Source organism: Lutjanus erythropterus, chromosome 10 (assembly GCF_056507025.1).
Source record: "Lutjanus erythropterus isolate fLutEry1 chromosome 10, fLutEry1.hap2, whole genome shotgun sequence".
In the NCBI taxonomy this organism is placed as follows: domain Eukaryota; kingdom Metazoa; phylum Chordata; class Actinopteri; order Lutjaniformes; family Lutjanidae; genus Lutjanus; species Lutjanus erythropterus.
Genome location: NC_139326.1, coordinates 10787282 through 10808775, shown reverse-complemented (window position 1 = coordinate 10808775; position 21494 = coordinate 10787282). Strand labels below are relative to the sequence as shown.

At 37.7% G+C, this 21494-nt stretch overlaps 2 protein-coding genes across 2 annotated transcripts; both read left to right on the top strand.

Moving 5' to 3' along the window:
- The first annotated feature begins 2268 nt into the window (after positions 1–2268).
- On the top strand, positions 2269–7135 carry LOC146320061 (regakine-1-like). The gene is made up of 5 exons (XM_084728184.1): positions 2269–2297; positions 5823–5989; positions 6108–6222; positions 6355–6465; positions 6590–7135. The coding sequence occupies exons 1-4, from the start codon at positions 2284–2286 to the stop codon at positions 6458–6460; spliced, it is 402 nt and encodes a 133-aa protein (XP_084584310.1). The 5' UTR covers positions 2269–2283; the 3' UTR covers positions 6461–6465; positions 6590–7135.
- Positions 7136–16231: 9096 nt separating this feature from the next.
- LOC146320060 (C-C motif chemokine 19-like) lies at positions 16232–19579 on the top strand. The gene is made up of 4 exons (XM_084729462.1): positions 16232–16399; positions 18338–18461; positions 18575–18689; positions 19132–19579. The coding sequence occupies exons 1-4, from the start codon at positions 16336–16338 to the stop codon at positions 19162–19164; spliced, it is 336 nt and encodes a 111-aa protein (XP_084585588.1). The 5' UTR covers positions 16232–16335; the 3' UTR covers positions 19165–19579.
- Positions 19580–21494: the final 1915 nt, after the last annotated feature.

Here is a 21494-nt window from a genome sequence, read left to right as displayed (position 1 = left end):
TGTAGATTGTGGTTATTCTGCATATAGATTGTGGTGTATTCGTCCCAGTTCTGTCTCTTTTCTGCATTAAGTGTTGCACGGCTGTTTGGCTACCAGCGGTGCAGCTGTTATTTGTCTGCACCTGCCAAAACAGCCACAGCGCAGACTGCTCTCAACCCTGCAACAGGCCAGTTTGAAGTCTTGATTTCTGCTGAGTATGGATTTCTTGTGAATGACTAGGCTGGTATTTATAACAACCTCAGGGCTTTGTTCCTTCATCTACACAGCGTGAAATCGTTTTCGCTCGCTTCCCTTTTTTTCAGACCTATTTTATAGGCACACAAAGTATCGTAACCCAGATTTTAAGCCTGTCCTTGCTTTCCTGGAAATCACGTGGTTCCCCAGACTTGTTTACACTCCCCTCCTGATTTTTCTCAGTGTGAGACATGTATTCATGGGCAGTTGATTACAGAGGATGTGGTTGTCCACAGGGTTTGAGGAGTAAATGCCTCCCTGGATCAGACCACAATAAAGAATACTGAATATACATTTTTGTGTTTAGAGATCACTTTTTGTTGGGTACGCTAAAGTTACACTTAGTTTTAATATCAACAACCAATCAGATGACTGTAACTAATGTGCAAGGAGTGAAATCACACAGGACTATAAACCATCAATGCAGCTCTCTGCAACTTTTCATCCTCTTCTAACTCATAGTTGTGGTTTTATTGCACATTTAGCCTATTAGCCCTGTTAGCGACTAGTAAGCGCTTTAGCATCTGGCAGCTAAAGAGCCACAGATTTTTTTAGGAGAATAAACCAGAATATACTAAAGAATTGGAGTTACATTTGTTAGGTAAACAGAGATACAACCTCAAATAAAAGCTGACGTTGCTCTGCGGCAGTGTTATGTTTGCTAAAATATTTGAAATAAAAGCTTAATATGGATGTTGGTTTGTCTGCTTTTTTGGGGAAATCTTTTGGACTCGAGACATAAAAAACAAATGTTTTGATGCACAGAATTTGATGACATATTTGGTAGCAGCAACAATAGTGGATGAAAATGATGAGAATCTGGCAGTTACCGTGGAAAGTACTGCGCAATCATGACTGGACAGACAAACAATAGCATCTTGAGGGAATGAAACAGAAAACACGAGATAAAAGATGTTGCGATGCTGGTATTTTGATTGAGGGATGGGGGTGGGCAGTGTGGAAAAAAAACGATGAATCCTTTTTTGTGGTGACCTGTTTTATCTGTACTTTCCTTCCTTACACAGATTTGATCTCAGGTTCAGTGTATCAGTTTTCAGGTCAGTGATAATCTCCACATGAGCCAATGCTTCAAAGGAAAAGTAAGATTGTGGTGTGATCTGGATATTCAAATGGAGTTATGTGGGAATAAAGATGAGGCAAGCCTGTTAGAAAGTCACAGTTCATAACTGGCAATATCAGTCTTTCCTTAGTCCTGCAATGATGAACCAAACAGTCATCGTGAAACTCAAAACTGTGATTCCCAGCCAGTCGTCTACCACAATCAAGTGTGGAAAGTACTTAACCTGAAACAGATGCACAACTTAATTTTCTGTGCTGAACAGAGCCAAAGAACACAAGGGGGCAAGGGACAATTTTGTACATGTCAAATTTAAGTTAGTGAATCCGCTCCAATTAGAACTTTCAGTTATTTTTGCTCTGAGACATCCAGCTTCACATCGCTACCCTCCATCTACAATAAATCTACAATCATGCCGCCTCATGTGGTGTGTTGACATAAGTGACTGTTCAGGTAGTGTCTGATTGCTGAGAGGCCTTGAGCCCTGCAGCTGTGTCTAGGTTAAATTTGTCTGAGTATCTAGATGACAGTTCAGCATGAAAGATGTTTTAATAAGGGCTTAACTCTGCTGTGCAATCCAGTTTTAGAAGTAATGTTTTAAATATCTTCATATTTGGCAAAGGCTCAGTTTTGTAATTTAATATCTTTAAATATTTTTTGTCCTGATTCGGGCATTCAGAGCATTTTTGTAATCCTTGATTAGTTGTCATTTTACTCCAGGATGTGCAAATTAATATCTCAGCAGTATTAAACCTTCATTGTTTTGTTGATCACTTCCTCCTTATGCTTAAGTTTTCCAGAGAAACGATTGCATTGTGCTGCTAAACCATGAAAAAAAGATATTGTTCTTTGTGTCAAGCACAAAAGCCACAAACGTTACTTGTGAGTGAGTCATTTCTCTGTAAGGCAATTTTTCCTTCTCTTTTAAATGCAGGTTCCTCTTGAACAGAAGAAGTATATGGACCACAACCATGGATCCACACTGGTGTGTAAATACGGATGACGTCATGTTACGCACTGCATACGTGAAGAGCATCGGCAATATCCTACTGTCACTTTAATTTTAGGAAGTAAAGACAAAAACAAAAAACCCACATTGTTCAATGTAAAAGTCATCATCACTCACATGTCTCTGTGTTAAAGGAATAGTTTGACATTTTGAACAATAAGCTTTTTTGCTGCTGAAAATCTTGCAGTGATGACAAGACTGACGAGTTATTGTTCAATAAATGAAAAAAGTGAATAAGTAAAAATATTTAACTCTTACCTTATATACAGAGTTGAAGTTGGGATGGGTTTAGTGTAACTTGGCAAGCAGCTAGCCTGGCTCTGTACAAAAGTAAAAAAATAAGATACAACCTGGTGGGGACGTCCATATACAGTACATCTTAAATTAATCTTCAGGCTCCCAGCTTTCAGATGATGTATAACACTTCTATGTGGCTGTGGACCTGCAAGGGTGGAAGAGGTTTAAAAGCTCCTGAGTTAACATATTGTATGTTGATTGTTTATTTTATACATCAATGGAAAGGAAAAAACTACATTTTTCACTTTGGACAGAAAGAGAAATGTGCATTTATGCAGAATTTACACTTGTTTTGTATGCTGCCTGGGGGCTTTAATCCTGTAAAGCGAGTGCCATCTGCATGTTTTGGGCTGTAAAATAAGCTCAAGTTCATAAATAAATATTCCCAAAATGTTGAACCATTCTTTTAAGAAAATTGCATAAATTCAACTTGGACCTCTGCATATTGTCTATGGAGACAATGGAAACAGACCTTAACTATTAAACTGGTAGGAAACCAGCCCATATTAGTGGAAGGGGCTTGCTGTGAAAGAAGTTTGTCCCCACAGGGCCCCACAGCTTTGACTGTTGCATCACTCTTGGCAAAACCTACCCATCTGGCGGGAAAAGTTTGTCTTGTTCCTTGACAACTCCCACACTCACAGATTAGAATCTATTACTTGGATGCATGCACACACATGCATACAGACACACAGACACTGTTCACACAAACTTACAGTAAGAGCTGCCAGTGGATGAAAAATCCCCGAACCCAACTGTCACCACAGTCACATCCAGTTATGAAATGTACAATTACTGAAAAGACAAGATCAAGATTCGATATCTTGATTTACGATACAAACAACCTTCCACTTCTTGGCACTTAGAAAATTCTAAGTGCTGACAGTAAAGCAGATCCTAAAATCTCAGACTACACCAGCAGGCCTCTGGCTCGTCGTACATTGATACTCTGTGAAACAGGCACAGTGCCAAGATGTCAATTTTGGGTGGCCCACAGTAACTTTGGATGGGCCTTCATTACAAAAGTTAATACAATTTCCAGCTCGTAATCTCACTTTAACAAAAATGACTGGTATCATGCTGTGGATGGCGACTAGCATTTACAGTTGATTATGATGCTTTTAAAATCTTTTTAAAAACAGTTTCAGTGTCAAGATAGCTTATTATTTCAACGCAGCAGTTTGTATTTCTTTCAAATGGCATAGGATATCTCCTCATCTATATTTTCACTATGGATCAGGTAGATCAGTACATCAGTTCGTTAAGAAAACAGACATTTTATTCCTCTTAATGAATTTTCGTTTGATCTGGCTGGATTACTCTTTAAATTGATTGTAGGGAGGAACAGGGCAATCAGAGTAATGGGTGAGCTACAATGACTTTTAACAGGAGAGAGAGTGCCATGCGCTGCGCAGTTCATTTATAAACTTAACTGCCTCTGCTGTGAAGGTAATCTGAAGACAATCAAGTCAGGCAGGAGTATTCAGCTCTATCTCCCGTATTGTCTACATTTTATAGAAGTTCTAGTTTCAATGAAAATGCATTTGCAGGTATGAAATAAGACAATGATATGCTTTCCTCAGTACACCGGTCATCGTTTTCTGCTGAACAACTGCTCATCATTTACACTTTGACTTTCAGCCCCTTTCATGTGTGCTGACAGGGCTTAGTGGCAACCTGTGGTGAGCTTGCATTCTGCGAACACCTTGTCTTGCCCTCCCCTTCCAAATGTAGCGGAGAACTTATACAGTGTCCTCAAAACTCTGAAGGCACCATCTACTCTGGACTACTGCAGAAACATTGCAGTGCAACACAGTGGCCTTGATGAAAAAGGACCTGTAACCTCTGCACATAGGAACAGTTCACTCTAATTTAACAAAAACACATTGATTCTTCTTTTCAAGTGATTAAATACGTAATGAAACTGTACATGTGAATATGATTTCAATGGTTTTCAAAGCAGGAACCTGCAGGGGGACTCCAAACAGTTTCAGGGGCAGCACAGTGACTGGAAGTACAAAAAAATACATTTGCTATTGAAAGGAATTCATATAGAGAAGCTTGAATGTGTGATTTGGTTACAGAAACAGTTCAGAGATTCAGTATTGTGCAATTTTACATTTTTTCCCACTTTCTCAGAGTATGAAAATGATAAGAGCCTTTTGGACAGACATTTTTATTTACAGTGGCAAAGTAGCTCTAGTCCACACCTCCAAACTAATTTTCTTAACAAGACTCCAGGTATGTTAAGACCTGACTCCAATTAGCTTTTTTGAGGTCATTAACTCAAGGGTTCACATACTTTTTCCACTAGCACTATGAGGTTTTTATGGTTGTTCTCAATGAATTTTTTTGTGTTATTATTTTAGGCACATTATATTTGCCAATACTCTTGACTTAGATGTTGATCAGATCACATTTTATGACAAATTCATGCAGAAAACCTTGAAATTCCAAAGGGTTCACATATTTTTTCTTGCCACTGTATATGGTGCAGTCTGAAGTTTTAACAAATAGCAATATTAAGCTATCTCAATTGTTGAGTGTAGCACAAAGTACCTTTTGGTGGCTGTATCCCAATAATGAGACAAAGTTTGGGGTTATGATAAGTACAGTGTGTATGTTATGTGATTGTCACTGAAGTGAAATTCACATGATTTTCTACTTTTATTGAGTGTCAAGTCCTAATGACATACTATGCACTAACTGTGCACAGTGGACTGTGTTATATACTGCACATTGTATAATAAATCAAAACCATTGTACTTAAATTTTATTTTGCACTAGCAGGGAATCATGCAATACACGCACTGATTGGCAGTAATCAAACTTTAATGGTCATTGTAACTGACAAGGAATTTTCTCAGGGAAACAGAGTCCTTGCAAGTCATTTGTTTGCAATAGTAAATGTAAAGAATGAATACTGGCACAAAATATTGGCAGCTCATGCAAAGTAGAAAATAAAAAGCAGACAGTATGAATTGTGCTTGCACTAATGTATAGACTCTCCCAGTATAACGGATGTATGGATTGTGTGGCGCACGAAAGGTATTTGTCGTGAAAATATTTGCTTCAGGCGAGCACCTTTTGGCAAGAACTCAAAGGGAAAGGAGGCGTGCAGAGGCAATTGACTGGGCACGTGTGAATCTGCTGGCAACTTTCACTGATTTCCAGTCAATCATACTTTCACTTTCTTTTATGCAGGTATAAATACACCTGCCGTTCTCCACCTCACTGCAACACCTTCACACTCCTGAAGAGAGTCACTGAAACAGCCAACCTGAGCCCACACCTACGAAGAAACGGAGACATGGCCTCTCGAGTTGCAGCTCTGCTCTTGCTGGGTGTCATCTGTGTTCACTTTGCAGCAGGTAAGAGATTTTGCATTTTGCATTCGCAGTAAAAACATATTTCAGAATTCTTCCATTCTACATTTTCTGTCAGTTTTCATACTCTGCCTGACGAATTTGTTTCTCCGTCTTCCTACAGGTGAGATTGTGGTGGACTGCTGTTTGAAGAAAGCTGTTAAGCCTTTGCCGATCCAAATTATTGATGGTTACATCATTCAGGATGGTGGAAACGGCTGCCAACTCAGTGCCACGGCGTAAGTAGCATCCATGTGCAATATATGCAAAACAGTCAGGCTAATGAAAGCAGATAGTGGATGTTGATTTTTATTTTTAGCTTGCACTTTGCAGGTTAATCTCACTTCTTTGTCTCTCATCTGCTTTTTCAGGTTCATTACAAAGAGCGGAAGAATACTGTGTGTCTCCCACCCCAGCGAGCAAGATTGGGTGAAAAAGCACATCCAAGTTCTGGATAAGAGAAGACAGAGACAATAAATCAGGTAAATAATTTTTTAAAAACAACCATTTTATTTTTCTTACAGTACTTTGGAAATTATTCCGAAAGTGTTTCACTTTAAAAGCTTCAAGCTTATCACTAACTATCACTGTTTTTCCTTTTTGCAGATGTAAAGAAGAGTGAGAAGATCAAGAAGAACCAACTCCACTGCAAACTGAGAGCTGAGGCCAGAAGCCAGAATCATTTCCATTTCTGTTCAGAGTCTCAGAGTGGCCATGTTATACTGTTGAACACCGAAAGACCTGTAAGATCACTGAGGAATCATCACTTCATCTTATTTATGATGATATATTTTATGAGCCTTCACGCCAGTGAACCCAAACGTAGTTTAATGTACAGTTCTGTAAGTATTTCTTCTCATTTGTGGTGACTGTGGTGGAAAACTCAATCCCTTTTCTTTTCCTTTTTATATGCCTGTGAGTGAAATGTAATATAGAAATGAGAAAAATTTTGCCTTGACTTGCCTTGAACTAACACTGACCATGAAAGCTAATGTGTATTTTTGTTCTAATCATATTGTGTTCATCTTTTATGATCATGTTCTAAAATTTCAATGCTGTTTCAATCAAAACTTGTACAAAATGTTGAGATAAGTTGTGTCAAAACTGTTGTTGAGTTATTTTAAAATAAAACTTGATGTTTTTTTAAATTTAGATTGCTGCCTTTTATTAAACCCATCTCATGACTGCATCGTCTGCACAGGTTTTCACTGGATATGAGTGAAAAGATAAAACACATGAATCTTAAATTAAATAAAGATTCTGCAAATAAATTAGAATAAAATGCAAAACCAATGCAAAATAACAACAATAAAATAAGAATAAAAACAGAGGAAATAAACATAAAATACAGTGAAACTAGAAAAAAGAAGAGCTCAATAAAAGTAAAAAAAAACATCGTAAGTTGGCAAGGAATCGACCGTGGGAAATGGTTATGACATTGTAACGATAACAACAAAACTTAGCACATGAAAAGGATGTTGGGGTGGTGGAGAGAGCAAATGGTGTTGACATGAGCATGTGAACAGAGTAACTGTGAAAAGCGTCATGTATTAATGGTCGTGCCAAGCTCTCAATATGAGTCACTGACGTGAAACATGAATGAAACAGCTGATGCCAATCAGCTTCTGCAAGCGTGAATGAACACTATGCTTGATTTCCTGCTGGTTCCCAGGAGAGCGCAGTGCAAAGTGCAGAGCAAATCTTTAACAATTAAGTCACATTTGGAGCTTGTCCCAGAACTATAGATGTGCAAACTTGCCATGATTCTCAGCTTTCAATCTGCTGATGAAGGCTGGGATACAGTCGAAATTCCTCAAAAAGGCAAGTAAGGGGACCTTGATTGACCCAGATTGTTTTGTCAGCTGTTTCCGAAGTTGAGAGAAACTTCCAGCAATGTTAATAAGCGGTGCATCACGTCAAATTTCCGCATCATTTTCAATGTCATACGGAAACTTGTGTTGGAGCTCAGTTTCACTATGTTGTGTGCGACTTGCAGTGCTTCTGTATTTGTATTCCTATCAGCTGCATGTGCGGTTAAATGTCTGTCACAATTTGCTTGTTTTTTTGTTTTTTTTTTGTTTTTTTTTTTAAATGTGAATTACGGGATGTAAGTGGTTTACTTCACTTGCTGGGGTTTTGTTTACATGAATGTGTTTTCCTGAGCTGCACAGTGTTGAGCTCTGTAATCCCCTGAGATGCTTTTACTCCTTGGGAATTGCCAAGAAGAGCAACAGTTCAGCTGCGAGATGAAGACTCTGTTCCTTGTTTGGAGTCCAGGAGGCCCCATGTAGGAAATATGACAGGATGCTGACACTGCCAAACTCAGTTATATAATGTAATATCTGCAATTTGGCTTGATACATCTGTGTTCTTTCAAAGGCCTTTAAAATTTAATTTAGGGTAAGATGGATAATTTGTCACTATTGTGTTATTCTGGTTGCACTGGCCCAAGTGGCCAAACATATATGTATTTTTAAATTCATTTAAGTGGCATTTGATGGTCTACTGGCACAGCTGGCAGAGAATTAGAGCATATTTTTTCCCAACAAAAGTGAGAACTAGCTAACGCACGAGCTTTCCTTAGGCCTCAGAAAAAGTGTACTCATTGCATTTCTAACATCAAAAGTTTTGCAAACATTGTAAACTGGCTATTATTATAAAAATGATGTAATCTTAATTTTGCTAAGTATCCTCAGTATTTTCTCGGACATGGAAAAAATCAAAACCAGTGTCTCTTTCTTACTTTCATTTCTACAAGAAAGAAAGTAGCTTCCACATGAAAATGCTTACAACAAGGTCTGTAGATCAATTTGAGTGACTGTGTCATGATGTCTGGAAACTGTATTTTTTGAATGAATGCTGAATGCCATTAAGTCCCATTATATTGGAGAGAATGCAGACATCTCTTTGACCGATATCTCCAAAACTCTGCAGCTGACACCAAACAAATCTAGATGGATAAATACCACGACGGGCCAGGGAAAAAATATGTATTTTTTATTTGGGAGTGAACTGTCATTTTAAGGACTGTTCTGGTACAGAAACTGCTACTGGTTTTGGTTTCATCTCTAAAGCGTGGTATTATTAGGAAGAACTGAATTCTGATTCTGCTTTGTCATCTTTTCATGTGGTTTAAGGAGAAATCTGGAAAAAAACAGTATCTACTGCAATAAATCATAAAATGACCATGACCTGTCATCAGAGGTTAAGGAAACATGCTACGATGACATACTCACTTGTCTGTCCTTTGAAAATTCTATTCCAGTCTGTAACATGTTATTGTTTGTATGTTTATTGAGTTTAGTGTCTGTTTATGAGTCATAAGAAATCATTAATAATCTTATAGAAGGAGTAGATGTTTGTAACAATTCGATTGAACAATATGTTAAGGGAGTCTGAGAGTAAAGCCAGCAGTCACTGACCTTCAACTCCAGAGTGTGTTATTTCACAGCAGTGGGTTTTCGTTTTCAGGATAACAGGCCTAGCTTTACACTGACAGTTATAAACAGCTGATCATCTTACAGTGGACGACTCATCATCACTTGTTATCAAATTACAATGCTGTATGCATCATGTAGGATTTCATCCCATTTAATGAACAGTATATTGCTCCAACTCACTATTTGGACTGTAGTTATCATTTTTGGATGTGCAGTTCTTAGATATTGCTCCCTGAATGCATTGAAAATTCATGGCAAACAATAATCAAATGCATTAAAAATAAGCACGATATTAATATATTAAACACAAGACAGTTCTGGTGTGAATACTGAGAGACTAAGCTGGGACTTCAGAGCATTTGAAGACAGGAAGTCCTTCCAACTCTATTGTACCATTTGACCTTCTCATGAAAGAATAGTGTCTCTGGGCTCACAGCCACAAACTGTCCTCAAGGCCAACAAAACAACCGAATATCCAAGAGCATCCTGTGGACCTTCCCGCAATGCATGTGGGGCATCGTTAGGTCACCACAGACCACACGTAAACAAATCACGGCTCCCTGAGCATTTATTTATGACTTTAATAACTGCAGATGTTAGTAAGTAATAAAGGACAGATGATGATTTTCAAAGTGTAAGCCTTGTAATATACATATATTAACGTATTATTGGTCACATCTGTAATTACTTAATTTAAGAAGAAATTCAAGTTTCACTTATAAATGTTGATAGCCTACTGGTACTTAAAGCAAAAAAATGGTTTGAAACACCTTTCTTTATTGACTGACTTTCTATATGTTGACTCACTAATACAAAAAGTTTAGCAAGCTATGCTAACAAGTTTCCACTTCACAAGCAGAAACGAGCTAACCTGGTCTGCAAGCTTCAATTTTCTGAGTAAATACACCCTTAATAGCACAGTGGGTGGGTCGCAAACCAAAATTGGCTTGGGGCCGATATTGTCATAGCAGTGCCACTAGAACATTGAAATACTGCAAGAAATTCCCAGTATCTCTGAAAATGTACTTTTTAAAATTTCTATTATTGACATATTTTTGTTGCACTTTCTATATATTTTTTAGTTTAGCCGTGCACTGAGCACAAACTCTGCAACTTATCTGTCAGTTCAAATCGGTCACTGATACCCCTGATGGAAATAGTTAGCTGATTGTTGTTGGTTTTGTCCTTGCATTCATCAAGCACAGAACTGTACTACAGAGTTAACCAGGACAAAAGCTGACAGAGTAAGCTATCTGATAGCAACGCCAGCCTCATTTGTTGGCCAAACACTACCCTGGGAATGTTTCCCTTATCTTCCATTGTTGTATGGGTGTTACAGAAACAACTTCACGGTTTTGATTCACTTTCCTATTTGTTATCTGTGTCATTTTCAGCTGCAACAGGTAGCTGTTTTGGGTTAAAAAGCTCTGCAACATAAAGTAATTTGTCATTATTGTGTTATTCTGGTTGCAGTAGCCCACGTGGCCAAAAATATATGTATTTTTAAATTCATTTAAGTGGAATTTGATGGTCTATTGGCACAGCTGGCGGAGAATTAGAGCATATTTTTTCCCAACAAAAGTGAGAACTAGCTAACGCACTAGCTGTCCTTAGGCCTCAGAAAAAGTGTACTCATTGCATTTCTAACATCACAAATTTTGCAAACATTGTAAACTGGCTATCATTACAAAATAAAATGCTAAATTAGCTTATAATATCAACAGAGAAGGCTCCCTTTACCTGTATGTTTTTTTTTTTTAGATTTGACAGAGAATTCTTGATTCTCTCGATTCATGAGACTCATGATTTTTAGGGTGGGTCACTTCAAACAGTTAAGACCATGGACAGGGAATGTCTTTGAATGCGTTCCGTTGTTTTAGGCAGCGTTGCCTGATTAGCTTTCATTCATGCTGCAATCAATTTAGGCTGAAAGTTGAGGAGGAGGCAGTGACGCAAAATAAAAACAATCAATGACTCCCCTTAAATGCAATAAAACCAAAGTAATGAGCCTATTTTGAAAATGTGAGAAATATCAAGTACAGATATTTGGATTAAAACGTAGGGAGTAAAAGTAAATAGTTGCAATAAAAATAGACACTTAAGTAAAGTACAAATTCTTCTACATTTCTGTTAACTCCATTTCAATCTCAAGTGTAATTTAATCAAGACATCATAAAAACTTGTCAAATAAAGAAATAAACTGCTTTAATTAAGCTGCATGACCATTGAACTTTTTGGACACTGATCTTCACAAGATCATTACACACACAATCATTCTACTTGAAATAGTTTTAAGAGGCACCGCAGGGATGATAAAACATGTCCTTTCCCGTCAGCCCAGAAGAATATAGATATGCACTAACACGCTGACTCAGTCACACAGTCCTTAGCCAGATCCCATGGACCAGTGCTGCCGTCCTGGATTCATTCCAGATTCTTCCCTGCAGGCTATACTTCAGGTCTATCAACTCCTTTTATTTTCCTGTAATTGCTTCAGCAGGGAAAGTCCAAAAGTGCAAATGCCACAGGCAGATAAGGAAAACAATTTACAAGAAACTGAAACTTTCTCTGTAAATGCTCCATTTGCACTTGGTGATGATTAAGCAATAAGGCGGTCGCAGCAGTTTATCTGTAATTAAATATTAGTCCCTTTTATATCAACATTAAAATACCACAGCTCAGGCGGACTTTTTGTCAACTTCCTCAATACGATAAAAGGGGAAGAGAAAATGTCTCTTACAGACATTTAATGTAAATGTGGTTGTACCACTTTCCCTGGAAATGTTTTTCCAGAGAGGTTTCAGTCATCTTTCACATCACAATAAACGAACAAAGGAAGTAAATTAAAACTGCGTAATAATGCAAGTGTTTGTCCTAAGTTCTGCTTTTGATTTGATCCATGTCTAGTCAAACTACAATTAAAAAGTAACATCAAACTGTACGAAAAAAAAAAAAGTTAAGTCACTGTCAAGTTCTGTGCTAACAGTGCAGCATCATATTTGTTAGCTTTTATATCATTGTGACACGACAACCAGGCATCTTATCTTGTTAGGATGAGAAAATGTTTTTGAGAAACTGGAATATGCAAGTTGTGTGCCCTATAGAGTGCATGAGTGCATGAATTTTTATATGGATATAATTCGTCAGCATACGTAAGAAACTTCACAGTGCCACACAACAGAACCAACTGCAGCACAGCTGTATATCACAATTAAATAATCAACATGACTGACATTAGGGACTGTGCAAAATTACCCTCCACTGCATAAAAACTCGAGTGAGGAAAAAAAAACGTCCCCTGTTCTTCCAAAAAATCCCAGACTACCCTCGCTTCAGTAAAATGAAAATAGTAATAATAATAATGTGTGTGCAGTCGCTCACTTTATTAATGCAGAGAGAAAAAGGGGGTAATTATAATCTACACTGAAAAAAGATAATTGTTGGATCAACTTTTAAAAAAATACTTCAATTAATAACACACAAATGCATGAAGTTTTTTTTTTCAAATCAAGTCAATGCTTTATTTTAAAGTCAGATGTGCTTAACAATCTGATTGCTTTCAAATTAAGAGTTTGCATTAAAGCCACCTGAATTTAAAGAAGGACGCTTTAAAAGTTTCACATTTTACAACTCAATTTTTTTTTTGCTTTACCCACAAGTAAAATACTACTCCTTAACAGCCCTAATAGTATGGTTTCAGAAAGTTTTCTGTCGTAACCTTTCATAGTAACCTAAGTGTGTTATGTCAACTTGTTAAATATAATGAATGTAATATTGTAATGTTAGCATGACTTGATGTAACTTAACATAATTTTTACAGTGTACATCGCTGGGCCTCATTTCATGGCATGGTTAAGTTTACATTTTAATATTATACCAAGACTATGATCTTTTCATTTTCCTAACCTTAAACAAGCGCCTAAACATAACCATAAAAAATGTATAAGATACTTTTGTCACAACAAACATGTATTGCATTGCAATAATGTGGAAAGTATAGGAAAAACTAATTCATCATTCAAAGTTCAAAAGGTGCAAAAGATGTAATTCAAATGACATTATTTAGTGTTATTATTAGATAATATTATTTAGATAAGTTTAAACAAAAATAGATCCTTATTGTAAAAAAAAAAATAAATAACCAAATTACGGTTGACAAGGAATGTTGGTTTTGTGCAAAGATCACTATGGGATTTAAAGGTAGAAGGATTTGTAAATGTACCATTCAAAGTGTGTACAAATTGAATGAATGAGAGAGAGGTAGAGAGTGAGTGAGGTGAGGGAGCAGTGTTAGTGAGAACAGAGTGGTAAATCAGAGAAATAATATGTTTTCTGATTGGTTCACAGTGGTTATATCTTAAAGAAAAAATAAGTACATCCACAGCTCCACACAGAGCCAGATTTTGTGTGAATACAGCCAAAGAGAACCTCAGCCTGCTCTGCCATAACCGCACACTACACAAGTTGCGTAGGGCCTCTCCCTCGTGTCAAAGTGGGTGTCAGTGTTTAGAACTTTAATGAGAGGATGAAGCAGAACTAAAGAGAAAATAACATATCAAGAGTGAACGTGGTAAACAGCAATCAGGTAAACTTCATATTATTCATTCACAGTAACATCCAGAGCTGCTCTGCGACTTTGTGTCTGACAGAAGTGAGAATGAAATAAAACTATTTTATCATGTTTGATGAGTGCCTGCATGCAGCGGTGTTCATAATCTGTAGCTCAGAGAAGATAACCGCGCCGTGCGTGAACATGTGTTCATATGTACATGTGCACTTTCCCGCAGCAGCCTCTGTGGAGACCAGTCAGTCTGTCTGTCTGTGTCTCTGTGGCCAGGGGTGTGAAAAGTATTCAGATCCTTTACTGAAACAAAAGTAATATCACACTGCAAAAATATTTTGTTGCAAGTAAAAGTCCTGCATTCACAAAACCTTGCTGAGGTAAGTCTGGAAATATTATCAGATAAATGCACTTAAAGTAAAAATAATCATGTTGAAGTAAAATGTTCCTGTCAGTGTTATTATGTCTGATGTTTTTGGAATAATATTATTGCAGTAATGTTACTGCTGTTTACTGCTGTAGATGTTTATGGTTGAGCTCATTTTAACTCCTTTATAGACCACTGTTGGCTAGTTTAATCTACAGCAATGCATCATGGTCTATAAGACTATCAAACGTCTGTAGCATCACCGTCCTGTGAGAACCATGTATCTCTAAAAAGTCAGAAAACTCATGTGAAGTACAAAACAAGTACAGTGCTTGATGTAAATGTATTTAGTTAAGTTAAATATTGTTTTTTGTACCTCATTCTGTTCTATATAGATCTTCTAGATTCATCTTCCATCTTCCATCTTATTCTTCCATCTTTTTCTTTGACCGACAAATGGAGCAAACTGGGGAGGGAGGACTGTGGCGGAAGCACTGGGGTATGTGGCAAATGGTACATGGCTCTCTGTGTCAGTTAGCAGGGTCCTTAGCAGAATTTTGCTTAGGGTCCTATGGACGTCAGGACTGGCTCTGCCTGTGTGTGTGTGTGTGTGTGTGTGTGTGTGTGTGTGTGTGTGTGTGCGTGTGCGTGTATAGCCAAATAATGAGAAAATAATAAAATACAGGCAGGGAGCAGAGCTCATATGCGATCACTTAGAGCATAGGTCAGCAGGGGGTCCACAAACTTGGTCTCCTGTGTGTTGTGTTTTTTCTTAGAATAGAAACCAAAAATAGTCCAAAGGGATCCAATGGGACACATAAAAACAACCTCATGGCCATGTCATTTTAAAAGTTTTTTTAAAAGGCTTTTTTTCTACAGTATAACACAAGTATAACATTGAGTTACAAAGTGTAGTTAATGATTTTCTATTAAGGTGTTAATGTTGATCAATGGTTCTCTGAGGGTTAAACCACAAAGTGCTGGTGTTTGTTCCAAGATTAGAGAAGTGCTCCTGTGACTGGGAGGTGGCCTGACTCAAAGTGTGATAGTCTGTTCCTGTTACCTTAGAAGTACTTGTCTGACAAGCGCTGGGAAATAAGACCTGATAAGAGACACACAAGAAGAAGGGTTTTTCCCATTGGAAGGGAGTCAATGAGTATGTTTGACTTGTTAAAGGTTTTCTATGGTGGCCGACAAGGGCAACTGCGCGCAGCATATATAGAAAGACGCTACATGTACAGAAGCGCACTGCATATAGGAAAAGAAATACGAAAAGAAAACGCTACATGTACAGAAACGGGCTGCATATAGGAAAACAAATGCAAAAGGAAATCGCTGCATATCCAGTCATACGATGGAAGTGCTCCAGGCCTCTAGGGGCAGTGCTGAGCTTCCACCTGAGAAACAGACAGCAGACATATCAATGTATAGTATGGAGCAGATGAGGGAGTGAGCGAGAAGAAGAAAGTTACGGTTGGAGGAAAGTTTGAGTCGGGAGAGGCCACATAAAAAGGTCCGTATTCTTTTTTCTTTTTCTTTCTTTCTTTCTTTCTTTCTTTTTTTTTTTTACATTTGGCCGTAAAAAAAGAAAATATACCTATGTACAAATTTCAGACTCATTCTGTCTATATAAAGTGTCATCATGGCGAATAAATTAAAAAATGTATCCTGATTAGTTCTGCATAGTAGTTGCTAAAATACCAATATCTACATGTACTTTTTCAAATTATGTTGTCTTCCTAAGCTACCGCATCGTCCATCAAAGTGGGTGTGTTATATATGGGCGTGGCTTGGGGCGTGGCTTGGATGGGACGTGGTTTGAAGAGTTCAGAAAAGTGAAAGTAAGTGGACACTGCTATATAAGGGCAGCCAAACCAGACAGTCACCTCACTTCCTTTACTACTGCTTAAAGGAGAAGAATAACAGGCTCTTCATCAGCCAGTAATCTTCCTAAGAGACAGCCTCGCCAGCTCAGTGACCAGACATGGCTCCGTGGGGTGATGCCAAGCTCTTCTTCTGCATCCTCTTCATCACCTGCTGCTGCACAGGTTAGTTTTTTTTTTTTTCGAGCATCCTCCTTGGCTCAGACATAAACGGTAATGCTGCTATTTTGTGGTATGAGCCACTGACAAATCAGTCTTTATTGAGGAGAAAAAGATAACAGGATGTAATTTATCTGAACAAATCCACTTGGAACGGCTCCAAAAGCAGTTTCTTCAATGAGGCAATGTTTGAAATCTAAATACATGTGTGTGCTCTTTTGTTTGAATTGAAAATTCAGCTTTACGAGTTTGCATTTCTTATGTCTTCTTATTTCTCCAGTCCAAAATCACAGCTGTGTCTGTGAAAACTTAAAAATCTGTTGTCTACATGACATATTACACTCTTTATAAAACCAAATAAGGAGATAATGAAAGAAACCCTTGAAGAGGATTTAAAAAACATGCAACAGCTATCTGCTGCAGCAGACAGAAGTAGCCATAGATAAATAAATATATTTCAAAAACAAACAAATTGTAAATAGAGGTGAGGTATAATATACACATCATAACATAAAATAGATATTAAGAATTTGAATTGTTTCAATTAATTGCTTTCTTGCTGCAGTCTATGCAGCACTTAATAGGAAAAATAAATAGTGTCATTTTGTCATTATTTATCAGTGCAAAAGAGCAAAGCAAACACATTGAGGCTGTGGTAACTGAGTTTTCGTCATGCAGGGCGTGCTGGTATTCCCCATTCTTACGCCCCTACTTTACAAGAGGTGGAAGTTAAAGATTAGCTGCTGGAAATCCCAGTCAAGTGACAAAAGCCAGTGATGCAACTTTTGTTTGTCAACGACATCTCACAACTCTCTGTGTGTGTGTGTGTGTGTGTGTGTGTGTGTGTGTGTGTGGAAGTGTTGCAATGTGTGTATATTCTGCATTTGTCATGCAGAGAGGACGTCACTACGTAATGTGTATTGAGCAAGGCACTAAACCACTAATTTCTTCCATAAAATTCCCCCTGGGAACTGATTCAGGAGTTAAAGTCCCAATCTATGAAAAATGATTTTATTTTATACTACTCGTAGCTGTTTATGAGCTTATTGTTTAACACCAGTAGAGCTTTAATCATGTCAAGAACCAGAGAGATCTTTTTACACAGTAGTTAATTTCAACAGTGTACAAAGAAAACAAGAAAGAAAAAAAAAAAAAAACTTGAGATGAAAAAATCTCAAAAGTTGTAACCAGATGTCCCTGAAACAGGATCTATTCCTGTGTTGAAAACACGTAACAGACGGGAGACAATCGTGAAGACTTTTATCAACTTTATTTTCTAACTCTGGGCGGTCCGTCCTTCAGTGTCTTCCCCCCCATCCATACACACAAAAGTTCCTACATCTGTACTCTCGCTACAGTCCCTATTGTGTTCCTGCTACAAACCCTCACCGCCCAAAAGGTTTGATGGGCTGGAAAGTGCCAGTCTGCCACACCCCATAAGATAATAACCTCATGAGACCATGTGCATGCTAACAAAGAGACTGTTTTGCTGTAGTTTTCAATTACACTTAAGTCACTGATGGTGAAAAATAGCAATATAATAATAATAATGGGAATTTTTTTGTCACCTGCACGGTAAGCCATGTCTACGAATGGGTGCAACAGCTACCAACCCTTTGCTGCATATGCTCAGTATCAGTCATCATTCAGCAAATACATGCATAAACCTCTTCCACTGGAGATTTTAAGCACTAAATGGAATGGAGAAGTAGATTATGCTGCAGCGGTGGTTTGCGACACTTCTGTAGACATTTGGATACTTTCTCTGATGATTAATGTAATTTAATATAACTGACATGGATTTAAGCTGTTGAATTTGTTCTCTGGGAAGAAATATGTCACTACCTTTGCAGTCTATTGTGAGTGGCACTCAAAAGACTAAATTTCGTGAGGTGTGTCAATGCACTGAACTCATGAACTCATCTGATCTTCTCTTGTTCACAGTGACAGTGGCGCAGATACCCATGGACTGCTGCCTGGGGGTCAAAAACAAAACCATCACCTGGCTGGCTATTGTGGACCACCATCAGCAGTTGGCCGGGCAGGGCTGCTCTATTGATGCCACAGTGTAAGTTTCGGTGGTTTGAAGTGGATGATTTATGGGACTCACAATATGGAAACACACCCTAGTTGTCACATTCACGTTCTAACGCTGACCTCAATGATTTGGCATTTTTGCAGTCTGGTGACCAGAATGGATGTGCAACTCTGCGTGCCTTCTGATGAGCCGTGGGTCCAGGACCTGGTGAATCGTGTGGACAACCGCAAGAAGAACTGCAAGAAAATCAACTACAAGGTACCTTGTCTTTAGATATTACACTGTGAAAAATTATTTGTTTTAACTTAGAAAAGTTAGTGTCTGGACTGTCTTAAGATTTTAAACTGACTGAGGTAATTTTGTAAAGATTCAAAACAAAAAAAACTTTCTAGTCAAATAAAGTTTGTAATAAAGTCAGCTGTATTTGAGAAAACATGTTTGCAGTGTTGTCATCACTGACTCCCCCCCAGCAAGTTTTCATCATGTTTTCTACAAATTATGACCCTGCAACTGAACACTTCTAATTTTTGTCCCTATCTCTTCTTGGTATCTGTCCATGTACTTTTATTTTGAAGAGCTAATGGAGCTTCCTTTTCTAGTCTTGTACAGTAAAGCAATTTGCAAACAATTTTTTTTTTGTAAAATTCACCGCATTTCATGCATAAGTTTGAAGTGTAATGATAAATATTTGTGACTACAGGCCAAACACTGCAAAGTAATGAGGCGACAGTAATCTGCATGAGCGACCTGTGATCCTTTCAGCAACAAGAACAGCGTGGACCACTTCAAGTCAGGGAGGAGAAGAGGTGGATTAATCCAATAAATAAATAATCAACAATTCTGAGGATAATCAAAGTGATTCTTTGTGTTATTAAAGAGCAAAGTCTCTATTTTTCCACTGTGTTTTATAAAATTATGTTCAAGTTGCAATTAAAATAAAATATTTTTTGAAGGATTTTTATATTTTTGTAGTATTTGTGTTTTAGAAAACCAATAACTGTGGAAGAAAATGTTAAATGTGACTGTTGGTACGAGTGTGTAGCTAACTAAGCTAACTCTGAACAAATGAACTACTCAGGCAGTTTATTTGACATTCAGATTTCTTTTATTGTTGACTTTTTTTCAAAATAAAATCTTGTTTTTCCTGATCATGTCTATCATTCTTTGTCGATGACACTCTTCATTCTAATGAGAGTGACAATTTCATTTTGAGTTAGTTACTGGCTGCAGTATACGTCATAGACCCACTCCCCTTCATTTTAATAGATAAGAAATGGGCCAAACTAAAACATTATATCAAAAAAAATTTCCCCAAAGATGGTTTCTGTCGTTTCAGGTAGTTCTTAACATGTTGATGTGCAGCTCCAGTTCCCAAAAAGTTGGGACGTTGAGTAAATTAAAACAGAATCATTCTTAATTAAATGTCTGCAACATGTTTCAAAAAAATTGGAACAAGGGCAACAAAAGACTGGGAAACACCTGTTTGGGACGATCCGGTGGTAAACAGGTTAATCGGTAACAGGTGTTCATTATTCATTATGGGGTATATAAGGGGTATCCTTGAAAGGCTCAATCATTCACAAGCATGGATGAGCTGAGGCTTCACCACTTTGTGAAAAACTGCGTGGGCAAATAGTCCAACGGTTAAAGAACATTTCTCAACACAAAACTGTAAGGATTTTATTGATTTTACCATCGACAGTCCATAAAATCATTAAAAGATTCAGAGAATCCAGGAAAATGTCTGCACGTAGGGGTCAAAGCAGAAATTGAATACCCGTGACCTTTGACCCTTCATGTGGCACTGCACTAAAAACTCACATAATTGTATAAAGGATACCACTTGGTCTGGTCTAATTTGTTTTTCATGCTATAAAAAGCAGGTTTCACATCACAAAAGTATAGTTCAAACTCTGATTACTGGCTCCACATGGCATCACCAGCACAAGATGGCAGTGCTCATATGCAGGATATTTTGGCTTCAGTTTTATACAGTTGGCTGAAGTAGGGACACGTCGTCCATCTCCATTTATGTTAATGCCACTGAGGTGCCCTTGAGCAAGGCGCTAAACCCCAAGAATGGAGGTGGTCAGTGGCTGGCAGATCAAACTGTGGTTGTACTGGACAGCTGCCAGGTGCGACTGTGTGTAACTGTGAAATGATCCTGAAACCCAGGACCATAAAACCAAATGTGATCATGATTCCTGAAAAAGAGAGCACTGTTTCTCAGTGTAGCTCTCTGTGAAAATCAGCCCACGCACTTCCTTTCAGCTTTCCAAACATAAACACAATAGCAAGCACAGACTTTTTGCAGAGGACAATAATAATTGTACCAGCTTAGCATCAGCATGTTAGCATACTGTGTGCATTATGAGCATTTCATTTGCAGAATTTGACTTTCTGCATGAAGTGCCACTGCAGCAAAACCTCAAGGAGATGCTGCCATGACTGTAAACTTTTGTTTTATTAGGGGCCCCAAAGTGCATATTAGCTCCTTTATCCAGAATCTCTGACCAACTCTCAAAAACCTGAATTTAAGATGCTTCTTCACGGTCAGCAAATGCACCATCGAGTCATGTCTACCTCCTAGCAGTGTTTTTACTTTGGACACTACTGTCTTTCATGACAGAATGAGTCATTTTCCTGAAAATTTGTCGCAATACAAATCCTGCCAACCTTGGGAATTTAAATTGTTCCCATGAATCAGTTATTTCAAAATAACTTGTAACTGAAAACATATAATTTATGGAAGCTGACTTTTGAAATACTTCACACATGAACATAACGCTTTTGACATATTTTGCACAGTATTTTTGATAGACTTTTGATGCTATTTTCTGCAGTCTTTGATACTATTTGTTGTAAATTTTTGAAGAAATGTAGATTTAATGCTGAAAATTGTAATTGTACATAGTGTTCCTCAGTTATTTTATTTATGTTCTTTCTAAAATCTCCCTGATATCTTTATTTATATCTCTTGTATCTTTATATTCTTATATTTGTACTACACATACTATGTGCAAAAATAAGAATATGTGTATGTGTGTATGTATGTATATATAT